An 18,513-nucleotide genomic window follows, 5' to 3' on the forward strand; every position below is an offset into this window, starting at 1 on the left:
GGCAGCATCGTGGGGAAAGCAATGCAACACACCCAGACTTTTACACCAAAACAAACACTTACAACCCATGAACGCCTCTCTCATCTACTACACAATCTCACAGTTTGACACTTCTGTCACTGGAAATAACTTTTATCCTATTTGGGTAATTTACAAACATTTCCGACGGTTTATATTTAATCTGTGTAGACTATGAGGAAAAAATACAAAAAAATTATTTAGAGCATTCATTTTATTTTAGTAATTATGCGTTGATCACAGGAATAAATTACACTATAAATTCACATAGAAAACAGTCACAACAGAACTGTCTCAATATTACAGATTATTGTGAATTTTTAATAACATAAATGCAGCCTTGGTGAGCAGAAGAGACTTCTGTAAAAACATTACAAATCTTACCGTTCTCAAACTTTTGACCGGTAGTGTGTGTGTGTGTGTGTGTGTGTGTGTATATTAATCCTGGTGGGATTGAGCTATGAGGAAGAGCAAGTTTACTAATACTTTGTTCAATTTGAATAAATTAATTTGCTTTGCAAGTCATTTTGTGATTCTGCATTTCCTATTGTACGTTTTTTATTGCGTTATTTAGGTCTTAAATTTAATTCATAATGGTCTTAAAAAGTGAAACCTGCAGACGCCCTGCTCTATTGTCACAGTCAGACACTAGAACTGAAGCTGCAGGAGTCCTGGAGCCCATCGCTTTCTGCAGAGTCTCGGTGTAAAGTCATTCTTCTGCTGTGCTTGTGTTTGATGATAGTTTACAATGGCTTGTAATACTGGAGTTCAGTCAGAGCATTACAGAGAACTGGCCTTTGCTCTGTGTTTAGCTGCTGAACTCGCTGTACCACAGCTGGAGGATGACACTCTTCAACCAATCAGCGGCAGCTTCTTGTGGAGTCTGACTGAGCGGTATGTCTATTTTTATTTGTATAATTCTATTATATTTTTAGTGATGAAACTTATTTTAATATAGTTTTTGTGTAATTGTGTTAAAGGACAACTCCAGTGAAAAATGACCCTAGGGGTAATTAACACATGGTTACCGACTAGATCGTTCTCTGGGATGCGTTTTCATGAAAATCGAATGTAAAGAGTTTTATCTCTAAAAACAGATGAGCTTATAACGCTAGTCTATGGGGCGCAGAATAAGTCAAATTAAATCTCTAGTTAATTCCACTAAAAGGCTCAAAATAGCCTCACACTAACACGGGAGCATAATGAGGGTCCCTACATGCAAACCGAAGCACTGAGAACTGTGTAATTGTACTGAAGGGTCAAGCCAAACATCACTTGTCTCTTCATCAGACACATATCCTTCAAGAATTATATTAAATATTTAATCAATATTAAAATAAGAATGAATGATAATCAAGTTATAACAGTGTCCTACATTTGATAAATCAGTTCTCTATATTCAAGGAGTGATTTTGAATATTGTAGTGTTTTAGTTGCTCTGTGCTTTTGAATCCAGCTCTGATGTCTGTGTCAAGATGTGCTGACAGGCAAATGTCCTTGGTGTTTGAAATGAGAAGAGCTCAGCATGTGTTAACTGTATGTCTTCCTAAAGCGACCCCCGGGGTCATCTATGTTACAGCTATGTGAATCTTTTGGGGACTCAAAATGTAACAGAAATGTACCTCTCTGATATACTTTTCTTTCTTTATAGAATAGAATAAAGTCACTTCTGTACTAAATGTAGTATCAGCATGTTTTGGAGAAGTGCTTTGTTGATAGTTAGTTAAGATGTTCCGACCTTGATGGAAACTGGTATTCTCTGGAGTATTGTGTGTGTGCGTTGTATGATTTGTGCAGATCCAGTATTGTATATGGGCCTTCCTGCAGGCGATGCCAGACCTATAGACGCTTTTCTGTGACCTCCGAGGTCACTGGAGACTAATCTGGGCCTGGGCGACATCAAGTCTACGCATTTTTAGAGATATTTGCTCCTATCTGTCTACGTGTGGAAAGTTGCTTACGTTGCATGTTGTAAGAACCAATCAGAATCATTCCACATGGCAGTAATGACGTGTCTAGACCTTGAAAACAGTATAACTGTTCAGAAAATTGTATGTACGTTAGACGGAGGCGGGGAGACTGTTAGAGGGAGCGCGGCCTACGAACTCCTCTTGAGCTGGCTTCTGCTGATGAAACTGCAAACTATTCTTCAGTAAAATTTTCTTTAAGTAATCTGACTCCTGACTCCTGGTCTTCATTTTTTCACTACTGGTCCTGGGTCCTAAGCTGTTACCCCAACAGTACGAACAATTTAATAAGAAGATACTTTATAAAGACAGAACATTACGCGTATAGAGACAGGAGCCATCTTGGAAAACAGTCTCGACGAGTCGAGCCACGATTGAATAATCCGCCGTCTCTCTAGTGTGTATCCTTTGGAAGCGCTAGACTCTGTTGCGTTCAGTTTAAAAAAAAATATTTTTATTAATTTATTTTCTCTGTTGCGTTCAGTGCTTTCTTCCGGAAACAACGGAGCATATGAGATTCCAAGTCACAGTTCATCACTTAGCACAGCGTTCGTGGCTCGACTTGTCTACCGCCTAGCAACCACCCGAGTACCCTAGCAAATGCCTAGCAACCACCTGAGCACCCTAGCAACCGTCTAGCAACCACCCGAGCACCCTAGCAACCGTCTAGCAACCACCCGAATACCCTAGCAACGGCCTAACAACCACCTGAGCACCCTAGCAACCACCCTTCAACAGACTTCTCTCCAGTGTGAACTCTTATGTGGGCGTTAAGATCTCCTTTACGTCTGAAACTCTTTCCACACTGTTGGCAGGTGAAAGGCTTCTCTCCAGTGTGAACTCTCATGTGGACTTCAAGGCTTACTTTATGTCTGAAACTCTTTCCACACTGTTGGCAGGTGAAAGGCTTCTCTCCTGTGTGAACTCTCATGTGGGCGTTAAGATCTCCTTTATGTCTGACACTCCTTCCACACTGTTGGCAGGTGAAAGGCTTCTCTCCAGTGTGAATTCTCATGTGGACTTCAAGGCTTACTTTATGTCTGAAACTCTTTCCACACTGTTGGCAGGTGAAAGGCTTCTCTCCTGTGTGAATTCTCATGTGCCTGTCTAGGATTTCTTTACTTCTGAAACTCGTTCCACACTGTTGGCAGGTGAAAGGCTTCTCTCCAGTGTGAATTCTCAGGTGGACTTTAAGGTTTGCTTTTCGGTTGAAACTCTGTCCACACTGTTGGCAGATGTAAGGCTTCTCTCCTGTGTGAACTCTCATGTGGACTTTAAAGTTTCCTTTGTGTCTGAAACTCGTTCCACACTGTTGGCAGGGGAAATAACTTTTAGTTCCTGTCTTTTGAGCTTTTTTTTGTGAGGAAGTCTTTTTAGCCTGTGTCGAACTTTCTCTAGTCTTGAAATCATGATGTTCATCATAATGGTCTTTCTCTTCTTTCCTTTCATTAAGTTCATGACTGGCCTCTTTTAATGCCGTGAGATCTAGGGCAAAAACAGACACAAAACAATTTAGACATTTAAAGCATCAATAGTAGGGTACAGGGTAGTATGATATATAACCTTTCCTATCCTAGGGATCAGGGGTGGGCAGCTTTGGTTCTGGAGGGCCATGGTCTTGTTGATTTATTGTACAGTCACACTTTTGATCTATTCATCCAAAAACTTTGTGACCTTCCACTTTATAGAGTAAGCTCCATTTGTGACTGGATTCCGTGATTGAAAAAAATATTTTATCAAAAATCTATATTACCTATATATAACATTTCCTGCCACTGATGAGATTTTCTATCATTTATGACACAATGCTTTCCCGCCATTGACGGGAGTTTCCGGCAGTCTATGTTTTCACTGGCGTCATAGGGGACGCTATTCTGTACATCTTCTGAATCAGTACAGAATATCCGAATCGAAACACAACAAAGAAGAAGCAGAAACAAGCGATAGAAGCTTTGATCAAGTACAGCTTTTTAACGTTACTGAATGAAATGTTGAACCCATCAAGAGATATTAGAAATATGAAAGGTATAAGAAGTATAAAATGCAAGTTTTCACCAACATCCACCATGGATTTAATATAATAGCGCAAACTGTATTGTGGCGGAAATAGTCAAATGTTTTTTACATTATTCATTTCAAGGTTCATAGATTGAAATTCAAGCACTTTCAAGTGCTTCACACTTTTTTAACAATTTAAACCAGAAATCAGTCCGCAGGAAGCTAGATATTTAACTTTATAAAGGTGTTAAATATGGATATTTTTCTTACACGTTTCACTTCAGAATGCATTTATGGATTAGACAGGACATTTTTTAAAGGGGTGATGAATTGAGAAATCAACTTTCCCTTAAGCTTTTGATATATAAAATGTCATGGTAATATAATAGAGAGAAAGCATCGAACATCAGGGAAAACAGCTAGTGTGTGAGTTCTGTTTACATTTTCCTCATTTGATCTGTAGTTCAGCTGTTCTTTAGAACGCTGTCTGTTTGTTGTAGTCTGGTTTGTTATTGTTTGACCTCGTGCGAACTAACGCGTTTCACTGGGCGTGGCCATAAGCCAGCGTGCTATATAGAGCGTTCATTGTTTACTTTGAGTCAGAGAGAAGCATCGAACATCAGGGAAAACAGCTAGTGTGTGAGTTCTGTTTACATTTTCCTCATTTGATCTGTAGTTCAGCTGTTCTTTAGAACGCTGTCTGTTTGCTGTAGTTGGCTGTTTGTTGTAGTCTGGTTTGTTATTGTTTGACCTCGTGCGAACTAACGCATTTCACTGGGCGTGGCCATAAGCCAGCGTGCTATATAGAGCGCTCATTGTTTACTTTGAGTCAGAGAGAAGCATCGAACATCAGGGAAAACAGCTAGTGTGTGAGTTCTGTTTACATTTTCCTCATTTGATCTGTAGTTCAGCTGTTCTTTAGAACGCTGTCTGTTTGTTGTAGTCTGGTTTGTTATTGTTTGACCTCGTGCGAACTAACGCGTTTCACTGGGCGTGGCCATAAGCCAGCGTGCTATATAGAGCGTTCATTGTTTACTTTGAGTCAGAGAGAAGCATCGAACATCAGGGAAAACAGCTAGTGTGTGAGTTCTGTTTACATTTTCCTCATTTGATCTGTAGTTCAGCTGTTCTTTAGAACGCTGTCTGTTTGCTGTAGTTGGCTGTTTGTTGTAGTCTGGTTTGTTATTGTTTGACCTCGTGCGAACTAACGCATTTCACTGGGCGTGGCCATAAGCCAGCGTGCTATATAGAGCGCTCATTGTTTACTTTGAGTCAGAGAGAAGCATCGAACATCAGGGAAAACAGCTAGTGTGTGAGTTCTGTTTACATTTTCCTCATTTGATCTGTAGTTCAGCTGTTCTTTAGAACGCTGTCTGTTTGTTGTAGTCTGGTTTGTTATTGTTTGACCTCGTGCGAACTAACGCGTTTCACTGGGCGTGGCCATAAGCCAGCGTGCTATATAGAGCGTTCATTGTTTACTTTGAGTCAGAGAGAAGCATCGAACATCAGGGAAAACAGCTAGTGTGTGAGTTCTGTTTACATTTTCCTCATTTGATCTGTAGTTCAGCTGTTCTTTAGAACGCTGTCTGTTTGTTGTAGTCTGGTTTGTTATTGTTTGACCTCGTGCGAACTAACGCGTTTCACTGGGCGTGGCCATAAGCCAGCGTGCTATATAGAGCATTCATTGTTTACTTTGAGTCAGAGAGAAGCATCGAACATCAGGGAAAACAGCTAGTGTGTGAGTTCTGTTTACATTTTCCTCATTTGATCCGTAGTTCAGCTGTTCTTTAGAACGCTGTCTGTTTGCTGTAGTTGGCTGTTTGTTGTAGTCTGGTTTGTTATTGTTTGACCTCGTGCGAACTAACGGGTTTCACTGGGAGTAGCCAGCTGTATTCAATAACGACATTTAATGCAAGTATAAATTGAGTAGTACTCCGCGGCAGCGGAAGCGGCAGCCCTCGTGTGAAGCCCTCCTCGTGTGAAGACCGAAGAGTGTAAAGACCATTCGACTCTACTCTGCGCGACTCCACTCGAGCAAGGACAACGACAAGGCACTTGAGTATAGCTATATATATATACTTTGTCTTGTTTTCATCTGCTAATTTCTCTGACCCGTATTCACAATGTGCTTCCAAATCTCTACTATTATCACACACACCCGTAAATCACGCTCTGTACATTCTAGACACCTTAATCCTACTAATCTGCGTAGTGTACCCATTTCCTCTGCTACATTAATGTCCATTCCAATTGGTCTCTGGAATTGCCAGTCTGCTGTAAACAAAGCAGACTTTATTTCATCTATTTCCACTCATTCACATCTCAGTCTCATGGCTCTAACTGAAACCTGGATCAAACCAGAAGACACTGCCACTCCTGCGGCCCTCTCAAATAATTTCTCTTTTTCACACACCTCTCGCCAGATTGGGAGGGGCGGAGGTACTGGTCTGCTCATCTCAAAGGATTGGAAATTTGAGCCCATCCCTTCTCTATCTGGCAACTGCTCATTTGAATCACACTCAATCACTGTCACTCACCCTGCTAAAATCCATGTTGTAGTTATTTATCGTCCTCCAGGTCAACTGGGTAACTTCCTGGAGGAATTGGATATGTTACTCTCTCACTTCCCTGAGGATGGCACTCCTCTGGTACTGCTCGGTGACTTCAACATTCACCTTGATAAACCCCAGGCTGCAGACTTCACCACTCTTCTGACCTCATTTGATCTTAAGCGAGTATCTACTACAGCTACTCATAAATCAGGTAACCATCTTGATCTTATCTACACACGCTACTGCTCCACAGACGTCACTTTAGTTACTCCTTTACACACCTCAGATCACTTTCTCATCACTCTTAACCTCCTACTAACTCCTAACACAACACACACTCCTCCGCTGATTACCTTTCGGGGTAATCTACGCTCACTCTCTCCCTCCCGTCTATCCACTATGGTTTCCTCCTCACTCCCTCCACCTGCTCAGTTCTCAGCACTGGACACTAACAGTGCTACTGACACTCTTTGCTCCACTCTAACATCTTGCTTAGACAACTTCTGTCCCGTTTCATCCAGGCCAGCCCGCACCACTCCCTCTGCCCCCTGGCTGTCTGATGTTCTCCGCAAACATCGCTCTGGGCTCCGGGCGGCAGAGAGGAAGTGGCGCAAAACTAAAAACACTACTGACCTGACCCTGTATCAGTCTCTTCTCGCTTCTTTCTCTAGTAACGTCTCTACTGCTAAAACTACATACTATCACAACAAAATACACAACTGCTCTGACTCTCGTGCACTCTTCAGAACGTTCTCTTCGCTCCTCTGTCCTCCCCCCCCCCTCCTTCATCAACTCTTACAGCTGATGACTTTGCATCATTTTTCACACAAAAAACCTCCTCCATCAGCAGCCAATTCTCCGCACCACAAACCGACACGCACATCTCAACAACCATAACATTTACACTCCCCTCTTTTTCTCTGCTCTCTGAAGCAGATGTCTCCAAACTCATCCTTTCCAACCACCCCACTACCTGTCCGCTTGACCCTATCCCCACTCACCTCCTTCAGGCCATTCCTTCTTCTGTTACTCCTGCACTCACTCACATTGTCAACACCTCTCTTCACACCGGGACCTTCCCCACAGCATTTAAGCAGGCTCGGGTAACCCCACTGCTTAAGAAACCCTCTCTGAACCCAGCACTTTTAGAAAACTACAGACCGGTATCCCTTCTGCCTTTCATTGCAAAGACACTCGAGCGTGTTGTTTTTAACCAGCTCTCTACGTTTCTTGAACAGAACAACCTCCTGGATATCAACCAATCAGGCTTCAAAAGCGGCCACTCAACTGAGACTGCCCTGCTCTCGGTTACGGAGGCACTGAGGCAGGCAAGAGCGGCTTCCAGATCCACAGTACTTATCTTACTGGATTTGTCTGCTGCTTTTGACACAGTTAACCACCAGATCCTCCTGTCAACTCTAATGAAGATGGGCATCTCAGGAACTGCTCTCCAGTGGCTCAAGTCTTACCTCTCAGGTAGGTCCTTCAGGGTGTCATGGAGAGGTGAAGTGTCTAAGTCACATCATCTAGCCACTGGAGTTCCACAGGGCTCAGTGCTTGGACCACTTCTCTTCTCCATCTACATGTCATCACTGGGATCGGTCATTCAGAAACATGGCTTTTCCTATCACTGCTATGCAGACGACACTCAACTCTACTTCTCATTTCAACCAGATGATCCCACGGTTGGTGTTCGTATTGCTGCCTGCCTAACAGACATTTCTGCCTGGATGAAGGAGCATCACCTGCAACTCAACCTTGCAAAGACTGAACTGCTTGTGGTCTCAGCCAACCCAGCACTTCATCACAATCTCTCCATTCAGCTAGGATCATCAACCATAACTCCGTCCAGGACAGCCAGGAATCTTGGAGTTGTGATCGATGATCAGCTAAAATTCACTGACCACATTACTGCAACAACCCGGTCCTGCAGATTTGCATTATACAACATTAGGAAGATTAGAGCCTTCCTATCTGAGCAGACCACACAACTCTTGGTCCAAGCTCTTGTTCTCTCCAGACTGGACTACTGTAATGCTCTTCTAGCAGGCCTTCCGGCATGCACTATCAAACCCTTGCAACTGATCCAGAATGCAGCGGCGAGGGTGATCTTTAACGAGCCGAAGAGAGCGCACGTCACGCCTCTCTTCATCAGACTCCACTGGCTACCAATAGCCGCTCGCATCAAATTCAAGGCACTGGTACTCGCCTTCAAAGCAACCACTGGCTCTGCACCAATTTACCTTAACTCGCTTGTTCAGACATACACACCCTCCAGGAGTTTGCGTTCTACCAGTGAACGACGCCTTGTGGTGCCATACCAGAGAGGCATGAAATCACTGTCACGGACCTTTTCCTGGACTGCCCCCACCTGGTGGAATGACCTGCCTATCTCAATTCGAGCAGCCGAGTCTGTAGCCATTTTCAAAAAACATCTAAAGACGCATCTCTTCCAGCAGCACCTGACCAATCAAGAATAGCACTTAACATTCTATTCATTTTTCTGTCTGTCTAATTTATTTAAAAAAAAAAAAAAAAAAAATCCTGTGTGTTCTGTGTTAGATTAACTGAGACTTGTTACAGCACTTGCATACTGTAGCCTCTGACTGTTGTAGTTGCTTCTATTGCTCTCATTTGTAAGTCGCTTTGGATAAAAGCGTCTGCTAAATGACTAAATGTAAAATGTAAATGTAAATAATAATATTCTGTAAGTTTCAGAGCTGAAAACTTCCTTGTTCATTTCAATGTGGATTCGTTTGTAAAAAAGACAGGTCGATACTGGATTTGCAGACAGACTGAGATTAAAAACAATGCTATGCCATTTGGATCCAACAGGAATGATGCAACACACCTATGTGAGTAAAACAAGTTTTTTATGTGTGATAGTGTTGCATTGTTACAGATCGTTTGATATCTACTGATTATGTGTCTAACTAAACATAACTTACCACGCTGTCACAGGCTGGAGTATCCTTTGTATTTGAGGTGTTGTTGGTTCATTGTCCTGAGTTTCGAGATCAGACTAGAACATGTACGGGCCAGGGCTTGCAAAGCCCGACATCCAAAATGTATCCCCGGCCTGCCCGACGGGCTATCTTAAATAGTGAAATAACATTCCTTTCTTGATGTGCATTATTCACTGTCTTGACTTGATATTTGAATAAAAAATACAATCACGGAAGTTTTGAACATGCTGATTTGTCTGCCGATGCACGTTCTTGTGTGTGTGTGTTAGTGATGCAATTTGCGGTTATATCCACCGATCGGGCGGGCCAATAAAAATAGCATTCCAATAAATTGCGGGTGGATGAGAAATAAATAATTGTGTTTTTTTGATAAAGACATTTATGTTAACCATGTGGGCGAATCATTCAGATTGCCGTTTTTCCTCACACGCTTTCAAAAAAATTCCCACATGGACTGATGGGGGAGCTGAAGCTCATTATAATATGCAAAACTGTAATCCAATCATAACTGTGGCCGTTTACTTCAAGGTCTTCAATGCAGCTCGCCCATAAAAACCAAGCGAGTCTCAAAACCAGGGTATAATAAAATAGCATATTACTTGTTAATTTTGATGTTTTTGAATGTAAAAACACGCAAACGTCATAAGTTGACTTTATTACAAATCCTGACGATGCATATGCATCGATCTTGAAACATGTATTTTTGAATCGTTGATTTCAGTCAATAATCGATTTAAAATGCTAAGAATCGAATTAATCGCGATTCAATACTTTAAAATAAACATTAGACTATACTACATGCGTGAATTAATGGATACGTTGCACTGTCATCATTGCACGCCCTCACAGCTCTCCTTCACAGACACACTCTGCACTCTTTACCACCTTTCACTGGATTGCGCTCACACGCCGTCCGTTGCTCTCAACTTATGTTCATTATCTGTAGTCATTTGTTGTCTCCATCTGCTTGTTTGATTGTAATAATAAGCAGGCTGACTGTAACTTTGTTCGTCAATTGATTGTACTATTGTACTACTTTGTGAAGCGACCTTGGGTTCTTGAAAGGCACTAAATAATAATAATATTAATAATTATTATTTTTTTAATTATTATTATTAACCAACTAAATGACTGCATGCTGAAGATTGGTCAAAAAACACACGAGGAGAAGCGTTAGGATAATACAACATCAGCCATGACAGACATGCGTATTCGGACGGGATTAGATTTCTCAGAGGGCCGCTGAATTTGTCGAAAAACAGTAGGTAATTTACCCTGGAGGTTGTGTGAGAAAAAAAAAAAAGTTAATTTGGATGGGATTTCGCAAAGTATAAATTTCTCTAACGTCTCCCTGGAAAACTAGTCCCGTCTGAATAGGGCCATTGAGTGCGTTTACATACACGTTCTTAAGCCTGGAATTCCCTCCCTCTATCTCTACTCAACACTGTTACTATATCCTCTGTCAAATCTTAACTAAAAACATTTTCTTACAGTATTTCCAACCATCCTCTGCCCCCCCTCTTCCCTGTATATTTGTATGTCTGTTCTACATTGTTCTTCATTGATACTATGTATACGTATGTATTTTCTTGTACAGCGACCTTGAGCTTGGGAAAGGCGCTATATAAATAAAACGTATTATTATTATTATTATTAAGCCGACTATGCTTAAGCTGACAACGAACATGATAATGTAAATGCGGTAACATATGTGACAAGAACGCATCCTTGGAGCAGATTTAAACGCATCCAGACAGAGCGAGCGTTTTGCATGAAAGAAAGGAGGAAATATGTCACAAACGCAGACTCTTTGGCCCAGTCCATACGTACACTGGTATTTTTATAAACAGAGTTTTTCCCTCCTCTGTTTTTAAAAAATTCGGTCCACATGAAAACGCATTACACGCTAGGAAGCACCAGGGCTCCAGACTAACTTTTTTCACTAGGAGCACAGTGGCCCCCAACTGAAAATTTTAGGGGCACAACCAGAAAATGTAGGAGCGCACACCGTAAATCAACATGCTAACCAAATCTACTAATTTCCACTGTATCACTAATAGGGATGGATATCGTTAAGGTTTTAACGGTATTACTACTCGTGCCGATACTGCTTATTGATCCGGTACTTTAACGGTATTCTTATCGGTTCTTTTTATTATACTGTATTTAAAAACAAAACAAAAACATAATTAAGAACATAATTAACATGGCTTTATAATCTGAAAGGTAAAATATCTATTGCAAAAGAAACAGTAATGTTTGAACTAGGGCTGTAATCTCCCAGTCGATTAGTCGTCGATACGTATTGACTCGACCAAAATTCTGATCAGTCAATTTTTTGCAGCGTTCATTTAATCAGTTTGGCCGTGTTCATTTCATCAGGTGGAAAGCACTAATTGCTAATGGGGGTGTTTTCAGAGCAGCCCTGTTTCACAGGTAACAGTCTGTCTTCAGAACACCCCCTTGTCTTCACTTCATTTGGATTAGCCCAACCCACTGGAGAAGAGACAGATTGAAGTAACGTTAGGCTACTTTGCTGTATAGGCCTGTTATTTATTTAATTGTGAGAGTGTTTTCCTAGTCAGTCCTCTTCTACCATGTCAACAAAGACATCAGCAGTGTGGCAGCATTTTTAAAAAATAGAAAATGGGGAAGCTGATCTGATCCTATGTTCGAGCTGCAAAGAGCGGCTGAAATGAAAGTGTCTGTCAGTTATTATAATACATATGACAAAAACAATTGTCTAAATTATGTTGCATATTCCTCAAAAGTTCTTGTGAGGATATCACTAGTTGACAACATAACAGTTATTATATTATGGGAAATCATAGGCTATGATATTGCGCAGGTGCACGTGATGCAACGCTGTCAGAGCCGACAGACTTGTGTGTCAGACTCATTTCAGTTCAAAAACGATTTAATATACTGCAAATAGCCTACTAGTTTATGTTTATTCATAATTCATTTAGGCAGACAACAAGGATACCAAGTACTGTGCACAGTGCGCAGCTAATTCATTTTAACAGTTTTTTGCCTAACGTCATTTTTAGGGGTGCACCGATCCGATATTAGGATCGGATATCGGCCGCGATACTGACAAAATAGCTGGATCGGGGATCGGAAAAATGAACAGATCCACAAGCCGATCCAGGTGTTTTTTTCCGTCGCAGCAGAACCGACGTCATTCATCAGCTTCACGTGTGTCGCATGCTAGAAGAGACTCGGCTGTGTGGAGGAGATATTTCACGCTTGCCACGCGAACTAGTTCGCAATGTCTGCAAAGTAACTTAAATGTTTCGAGGGGAGGTGGTATTACTGCAAAGTCAGGGTTTTTCCTGCATTGAAAATTTTTTGACGGCCGCCAAAGCCTAATTTGATGAGTTATTGTGATTTACGAGCGATGTAGAACAGATGCTGCGCTTGTGACTGAGTGACAGAGAGACCGATCAGAGAATTCCTCCCCCGCGCACACTCTCTGGGTCTTCAAAATAATCAGCGTTAGCTCTCTCATATTTCACATATTAATCCAAATCAAAAGGTTGGAAGACCGAAACCATGTTGCACGTGACACATTCGGACAAATTTGTCCTTGAAATATCGCTGGTTGTGAATTGCGCTCAAAAAACATTGCCTCTTCTCTTACCAGCTGACATAAAGCATACTTTCAATAAACGGGAGACAAATTTTATTCAGTTATGAAGTGTTTTCTTTGTGTTGACATCTTTCGCGATGTTCTTACAGACGGGATTCACACACAACGTGTCTGCTAATGTCCGATTCGTGACCTGATGACTCATTTGAACAGAATCATTTTAACGACTGGTTAGAACAACTGATCTGTCCAACACTGAACTCATGAATCAGTTTATTAATTTACTCAGAACGCATCTGAAATGAGAACACAAGTGCTTACCCAATTAAGCAAGAGTGGGTAGTAAGAATTATTTTTAATTATCGACAGTATTTCAGCTTATTTCTGTTGACAATGTGTAGTAAAATAAATAGGCCTAGCCTACAATCATTTAGACAGGAGTGAGGTGAAACCAGAACAAAGTTGTTATTAGCTAGCTGATCATTTTTATTAAATTGCATATGGCAGAAAATTAAGACTATTTGTTAATTTGTAATGCTACTTTTTAATATTGATATGATTATATACCAAAACAATGATCTGTAGTGTAAAAAATGTTTGGTAACTGTCAGATTACTATTGTATGTTTGACTGTTTTTTGTTTCCACTGCTACATTTTATTTATTTAAAGAAGTTTGATTACATTCTATTTTAGATTTGAAAGCACAATTGTTTTTTAAATAAATAAGAATTCAACACTTTACATTCATCTGTTATTTTGTCTTAGTTATGTTTAGTTAGTAAAGTCTGGTGCCTTTAGTCTCTTCAAGGAAGGTATAAGGTGGAAGATATACAGTTTATTATTAATTCAACAATAGTATCGGATCGGTATCAGGTATCGACAGATACACAAAGCCCAGGCATCGGTATCGGTATCGGGACTGAAAAAGTCGGATCGGTGCACCCCTAGTCATTTTTAGTCGAAAATTTCAGGACTTCAGTCTACAAACCTACAAATAAATCTAATAAAGTAATGAAATGTAAAATAACACTGCATAGTTTTCACTGTATAAATTGATAGATTAATGCTTATAAAAGCTAAAGTTATTCATTCAAGAGATGTGAATATTTTCTATTTGCCTTTTGTTCGATTCGAATGAATGGCTCAATCGTCAGCAGGTTTATTAGACGCTGCCCCTTTAAGACCGAATGCAGAACTAATAATATACAATTCTCCTATTTCTCCAAACTATTTACGCCCATTTAAGATATAAACTGTTAAAATGACTACTCTCCAATCCGGTCATTTTGACACAGGCTATTTGTTGTGTATTTGATAGTATAGCACACGAAGCCTAAAATATAATGTGCAAGTCGGTCCATTTCGAAGCACACACACATAAGCCGCCTTGAAGTTGGAAAAAGCGTCTCTTGCGCGGATTATTGTGCGTTTAATAGCTCTTTATTATCAAACACATCCCGCAGTTTACAACAATCACTGATTCTGACGTTAAGTTTAGGTTTAGGGAGAGACAGCGCAAGGCTGTGAAGGGAAGGATGTCGCGCTCGACGGAACAAGGCTATAGGAATAGTTTTACCTCATATCATCTTTTTATAATTCTTGGAAGCCGAAATTGAAAATAAAATTAGATTAATATCACAGCACATCCCTAAAGTTTAAGCAGACTAAACTTTTGTGTAATTCTCTTGGCCATCCTTACTCATTAAGCTGACTTGCGTTCGCTGGAGCTCCACGTGAGAGAGCTCTCGCTTTCTCTCTCTTCTGGATTGCGAATAGCAAAAATGCATCACGGACAAATGGTTTAATATTATCTCATATAGAAACAGCTGGCAAAGATATAACGTCTATCAATTATTAATAGTAAGTGTATTTTCTTAATTTCTCCAGTGCAGACAGCAGGCAAATTTACTGGGCGCACATGTGCTACTGGATGTAAAATTCAGTCGCACACTCTCAAATTTGTGTCACAAAATGCGACCATTTGGTCACAGTCTGGAGCCCTGAGCACTGTCAAGAGCATGCCAAGCCAACAGGTGGCAATATAACCCTAACCATAAAGCCATGTTGGCCAATCAGAAGCCTGGAAATAAGGATATTGCCAGTTCCGGTTCTGACGCAACAAGCCAAAATCTCCGGTTTCACTGTCCACACGACAGCGCTGCAACCGGAGTTTCTAAAAATCTTCACCCTGGTAGGAGTTTTCAAAAAAGCTTGGTTTCAGTCTCTGGATACTGCGTTTGCGTGTGAACCACACCGCATAGAAAAAGATGCGGTTTTGAAAATACCCGTGTTCGTGTGGGCGGGGCCTTTAAGACCCAGAACATCTGCAAATCTCATGCAGCAGAAGTAGAAGAGGTTTAGTTAAAACGCTGCATCTGTAACTGCACGAGAGAATAATATGAGTCGTAAATTTCCACACGTTGCAAGCTTTATTTAACTTTATTACAGCTGACATAATATTTGGAATACTCGGAGTCAGATACGGAAATTATTATTTAACCCGATTTATTAATAAAGTCATGTAAACGCGGTTTACTTGCGGGAAAAACTGTTATTTCAATAAGCTGATATTTGTGAGTTTTCGGTTTACTGGTGTGCATGTAAACGTGCTCAATGTTTGGTCTAAAGATGCACATCATTAAAGGAAATGTATGTAAGATTGTGGCCAAAACTGGTACTGCAATCACTTTCAAATTACTGTAGAGCGGTGTATCCCCTCTCCCTCCCCCTGACTCGAGGTTGCCAGATAGGCAGCAGGATCCAGCAGGAACGAAGGCTGCTACAAGAGCTTCCAATGGCAAGTGACGAGTCCTACACAGCAAGTTTTTTTTTCATTGTCACAAAGTTTTTCTGATTCATAACGAGGTCTTTTAGGTTTCGTAAAGTTATATTTTTTATCCAAAAAGTTTGTAGCTATAGCTGTGGTAACTAGAGCAGAGCTGGCAACCCGGATGGTGAAACACTACTGACTTTGTGATTGGTAGATAGGTGGAAGGCGGAGCTTCAGGCCAAAACACAACATGTCAACATCAACATCAGTTGAGGGCTGCAACTTCACTTTTAAATGACAATATCCTGGCCGGACTGCGGTTGTCAGTGATATACGTATTTGAAATGAACATGATTTATTTATGTCTAGTGACATATCAGGGTGATTTTATGATTAATTGAAATACATTTCTTACATACGGTTCCTTTAATGTTTTTTTTCTAAAACACATTTATAAAGGCTACTTAAATGTCCTAATTGAGCTAAGGCCTAATCCTGGCTTAATCTAAGACTGGTCTGTTTAATCTGGTCGGGTACTTCAGTATTAAATTGTTGTATGATTATACTTCTGTATATTCTCTATTTCTGTAGAGCTGGACATTTTAATAAAGATCAAATGACTGAGTTCAGCTTTGAGAATGAAACCAACCTGTTTGTTCCTCTGTTTCTTCATCTTTCACTCTGAATGTTTCCTCAATCTTCATGTCTTTACTCTCCACTTTAATAAACTCCATCTTTATGTCTTCAATCTCCTCTTTAATAAACGCCATCTTTATAATAGTGTCACGTGGATCTCAGTCACTTCACCCAGAGTTTATCTTGTGTTTGTCCTGTTTAAGATGATTAAAAAAGAAGAAGAAAAAAAGAAAGTTCATTTCTGAGTGTCTCAATCAGTTCAGTAGTTCAGTCACTGGTAAGAGTCAGAGAGAGATTACAGACACATCATGGCATTTATGATCTACATTTGATATAATGAATTACAGATTGTATTTTAAGGATTACACTTTCATGAAAACATTAGCAGTTAGTTTGTTAAAGTTGTCATAACACATGTTCGTGTTTGTTCTCGTTCATTTAACGTTACACTGTTTTATTCGCACGAGTCGCGATTCGAATCACTGAATCATTTCGCAAAGTATTTGATTCAATTGACTCGGAGTTTCGAAAAGCTCAGCTTCTCCATCACTACTCGCCAGAGACTGAACTCGTGTTTATGATGAACTGATTCACGATAGAGAGAGAGAAATGAGACGCATCTTTTCTGTTACTGGTGTGGATGCGATTTACTCCCTCAAAATAGCCTTCATTAAAGTTAGATAAAGCATTACAATGTTATATTCAATAGTTAATAAACTATTTTCACGTAGCGTTTAAAAATTGTGAATCATTGAACGGTTTCTATCGATTTAAACAGATTAAATGCTTAAAACAAACCTTTCTTTAGGCGAATCTCAACAGAGCGCGGCGCAGCCTTATGACGTCACATCACCACACCAAAAAAAAAGTCCCGTTCACACTCTACTGTCTTGTAATCACAGAAGTGCAGAGATATGTCTGTCCACTATTTTTACCAGACAATCCCTATATTAAACTTAAACCAGTGACAAATGTTATAAAACAAACATGTTAAAAAGAGTGTATGAGTTCATAAAGCAGAGTTCATACATGTGTCCGAATTGAAACGCACGAGAGTCAGTGTATTTTGCCAATATTAAAAATACTAATTAAACACTATTCATAATAAAAAAATACTAAACACATACTAATTAAACACTAATGAGTGAACACAGACACAATTCACACCTGCTCCAGTTTCTATTATATATTAATTAAAATCTGCCAGTTCAGTAAATGTCCTGTTTATACATAATACACAAATAAATAATTATTTCTTCATATTTTATTTATTGTATTAATGTGTTTTCCTGAAAGTATTTTTAAGATTAATTTATAAAGTGGCAAACACAATAAAAATGATTGTGAAATAGTGTTTGAGTTCATTTTGACTGAGCTCATCTGCTGTAAGTAAATGTGTTCATGGTTTATTATTTACTTTCATGAGTCTTTTAAACGTAGACTTGAAATTCAAAACGGAATGGTTAACATTTCAGCTGATATTAAAGGGATAGTTCACCCAAAAATGAAAATTAGCCCATAATTTACTCACCCCCAAGTCATCCTAGGTGTATATGACATTCTTCTTTCAGACGAATAAAATCATATTACATAAAAAAGTTATATTACATATAAAAGTTATATTACAAAAGTCCAGGCTAATCCAAGCATTAGAATTTGATTCATAGTGGCTCTGTTTTTGAAGTCCATAAAAAGTGCATCTGTCCATCAAATAACTGCTCCACACGGCTCTGGGGTGTTAATAAAGGCCTTCTGAAGCGAATCGACACGTTTATGTAAGAAACACTGCATGAAAACACTGAAATCCGGCACTATCCGGGCATGGTATACTCCTGTGTAATTTGATGTTTACCGGATGTATGTGGGAAAAAGCGGATCAGAGTAACACGGAACAGTATATTTCCAGAAAAACCCGGAAACCTCACGTATGCGGACATATACAGGAATCCGTGAAATTTCACGGACATATACAGCTGAAACACTGCTGGGTGTGCTAGGACTGAAGACTGTTAG

The 18,513-nt window shown here is 40.0% G+C and overlaps 1 protein-coding gene across 1 annotated transcript; it reads right to left on the reverse strand.

The window, feature by feature from the left end:
* Positions 1-220: 220 nt before the first annotated feature.
* On the reverse strand, positions 221-17,359 carry LOC307126558 (uncharacterized protein). The gene is made up of 3 exons (XM_079817151.1): positions 17,299-17,359; positions 16,514-16,694; positions 221-3,470 (listed from the first exon to the last, which is right to left on the reverse strand). Exons 2-3 carry the CDS (start codon positions 16,632-16,634, stop codon positions 2,683-2,685), a joined length of 909 nt encoding a protein of 302 aa, XP_079673277.1. The 5' UTR covers positions 16,635-16,694; positions 17,299-17,359; the 3' UTR covers positions 221-2,682.
* Positions 17,360-18,513: the final 1,154 nt, after the last annotated feature.

The sequence above is a fragment of the Gobio gobio genome, assembly GCF_949357685.1.
Source record: "Gobio gobio genome assembly, chromosome: 5".
NCBI classification, from domain to species: domain Eukaryota; kingdom Metazoa; phylum Chordata; class Actinopteri; order Cypriniformes; family Gobionidae; genus Gobio; species Gobio gobio.

Bases quoted from the DNA above. Each gene is read 5' to 3' on its own strand.
- LOC307126558 (XM_079817151.1), bottom strand. From the start codon at position 16,634: ATGGCGTTTATTAAAGAGGAGATTGAAGACATAAAGATGGAGTTTATT. The intron at 3,471-16,513 runs GTTGGTTTCATT...TTTTTGCCCTAG, and splicing joins AGAAACAGAGGAACAAACAG to ATCTCACGGCATTAAAAGAG.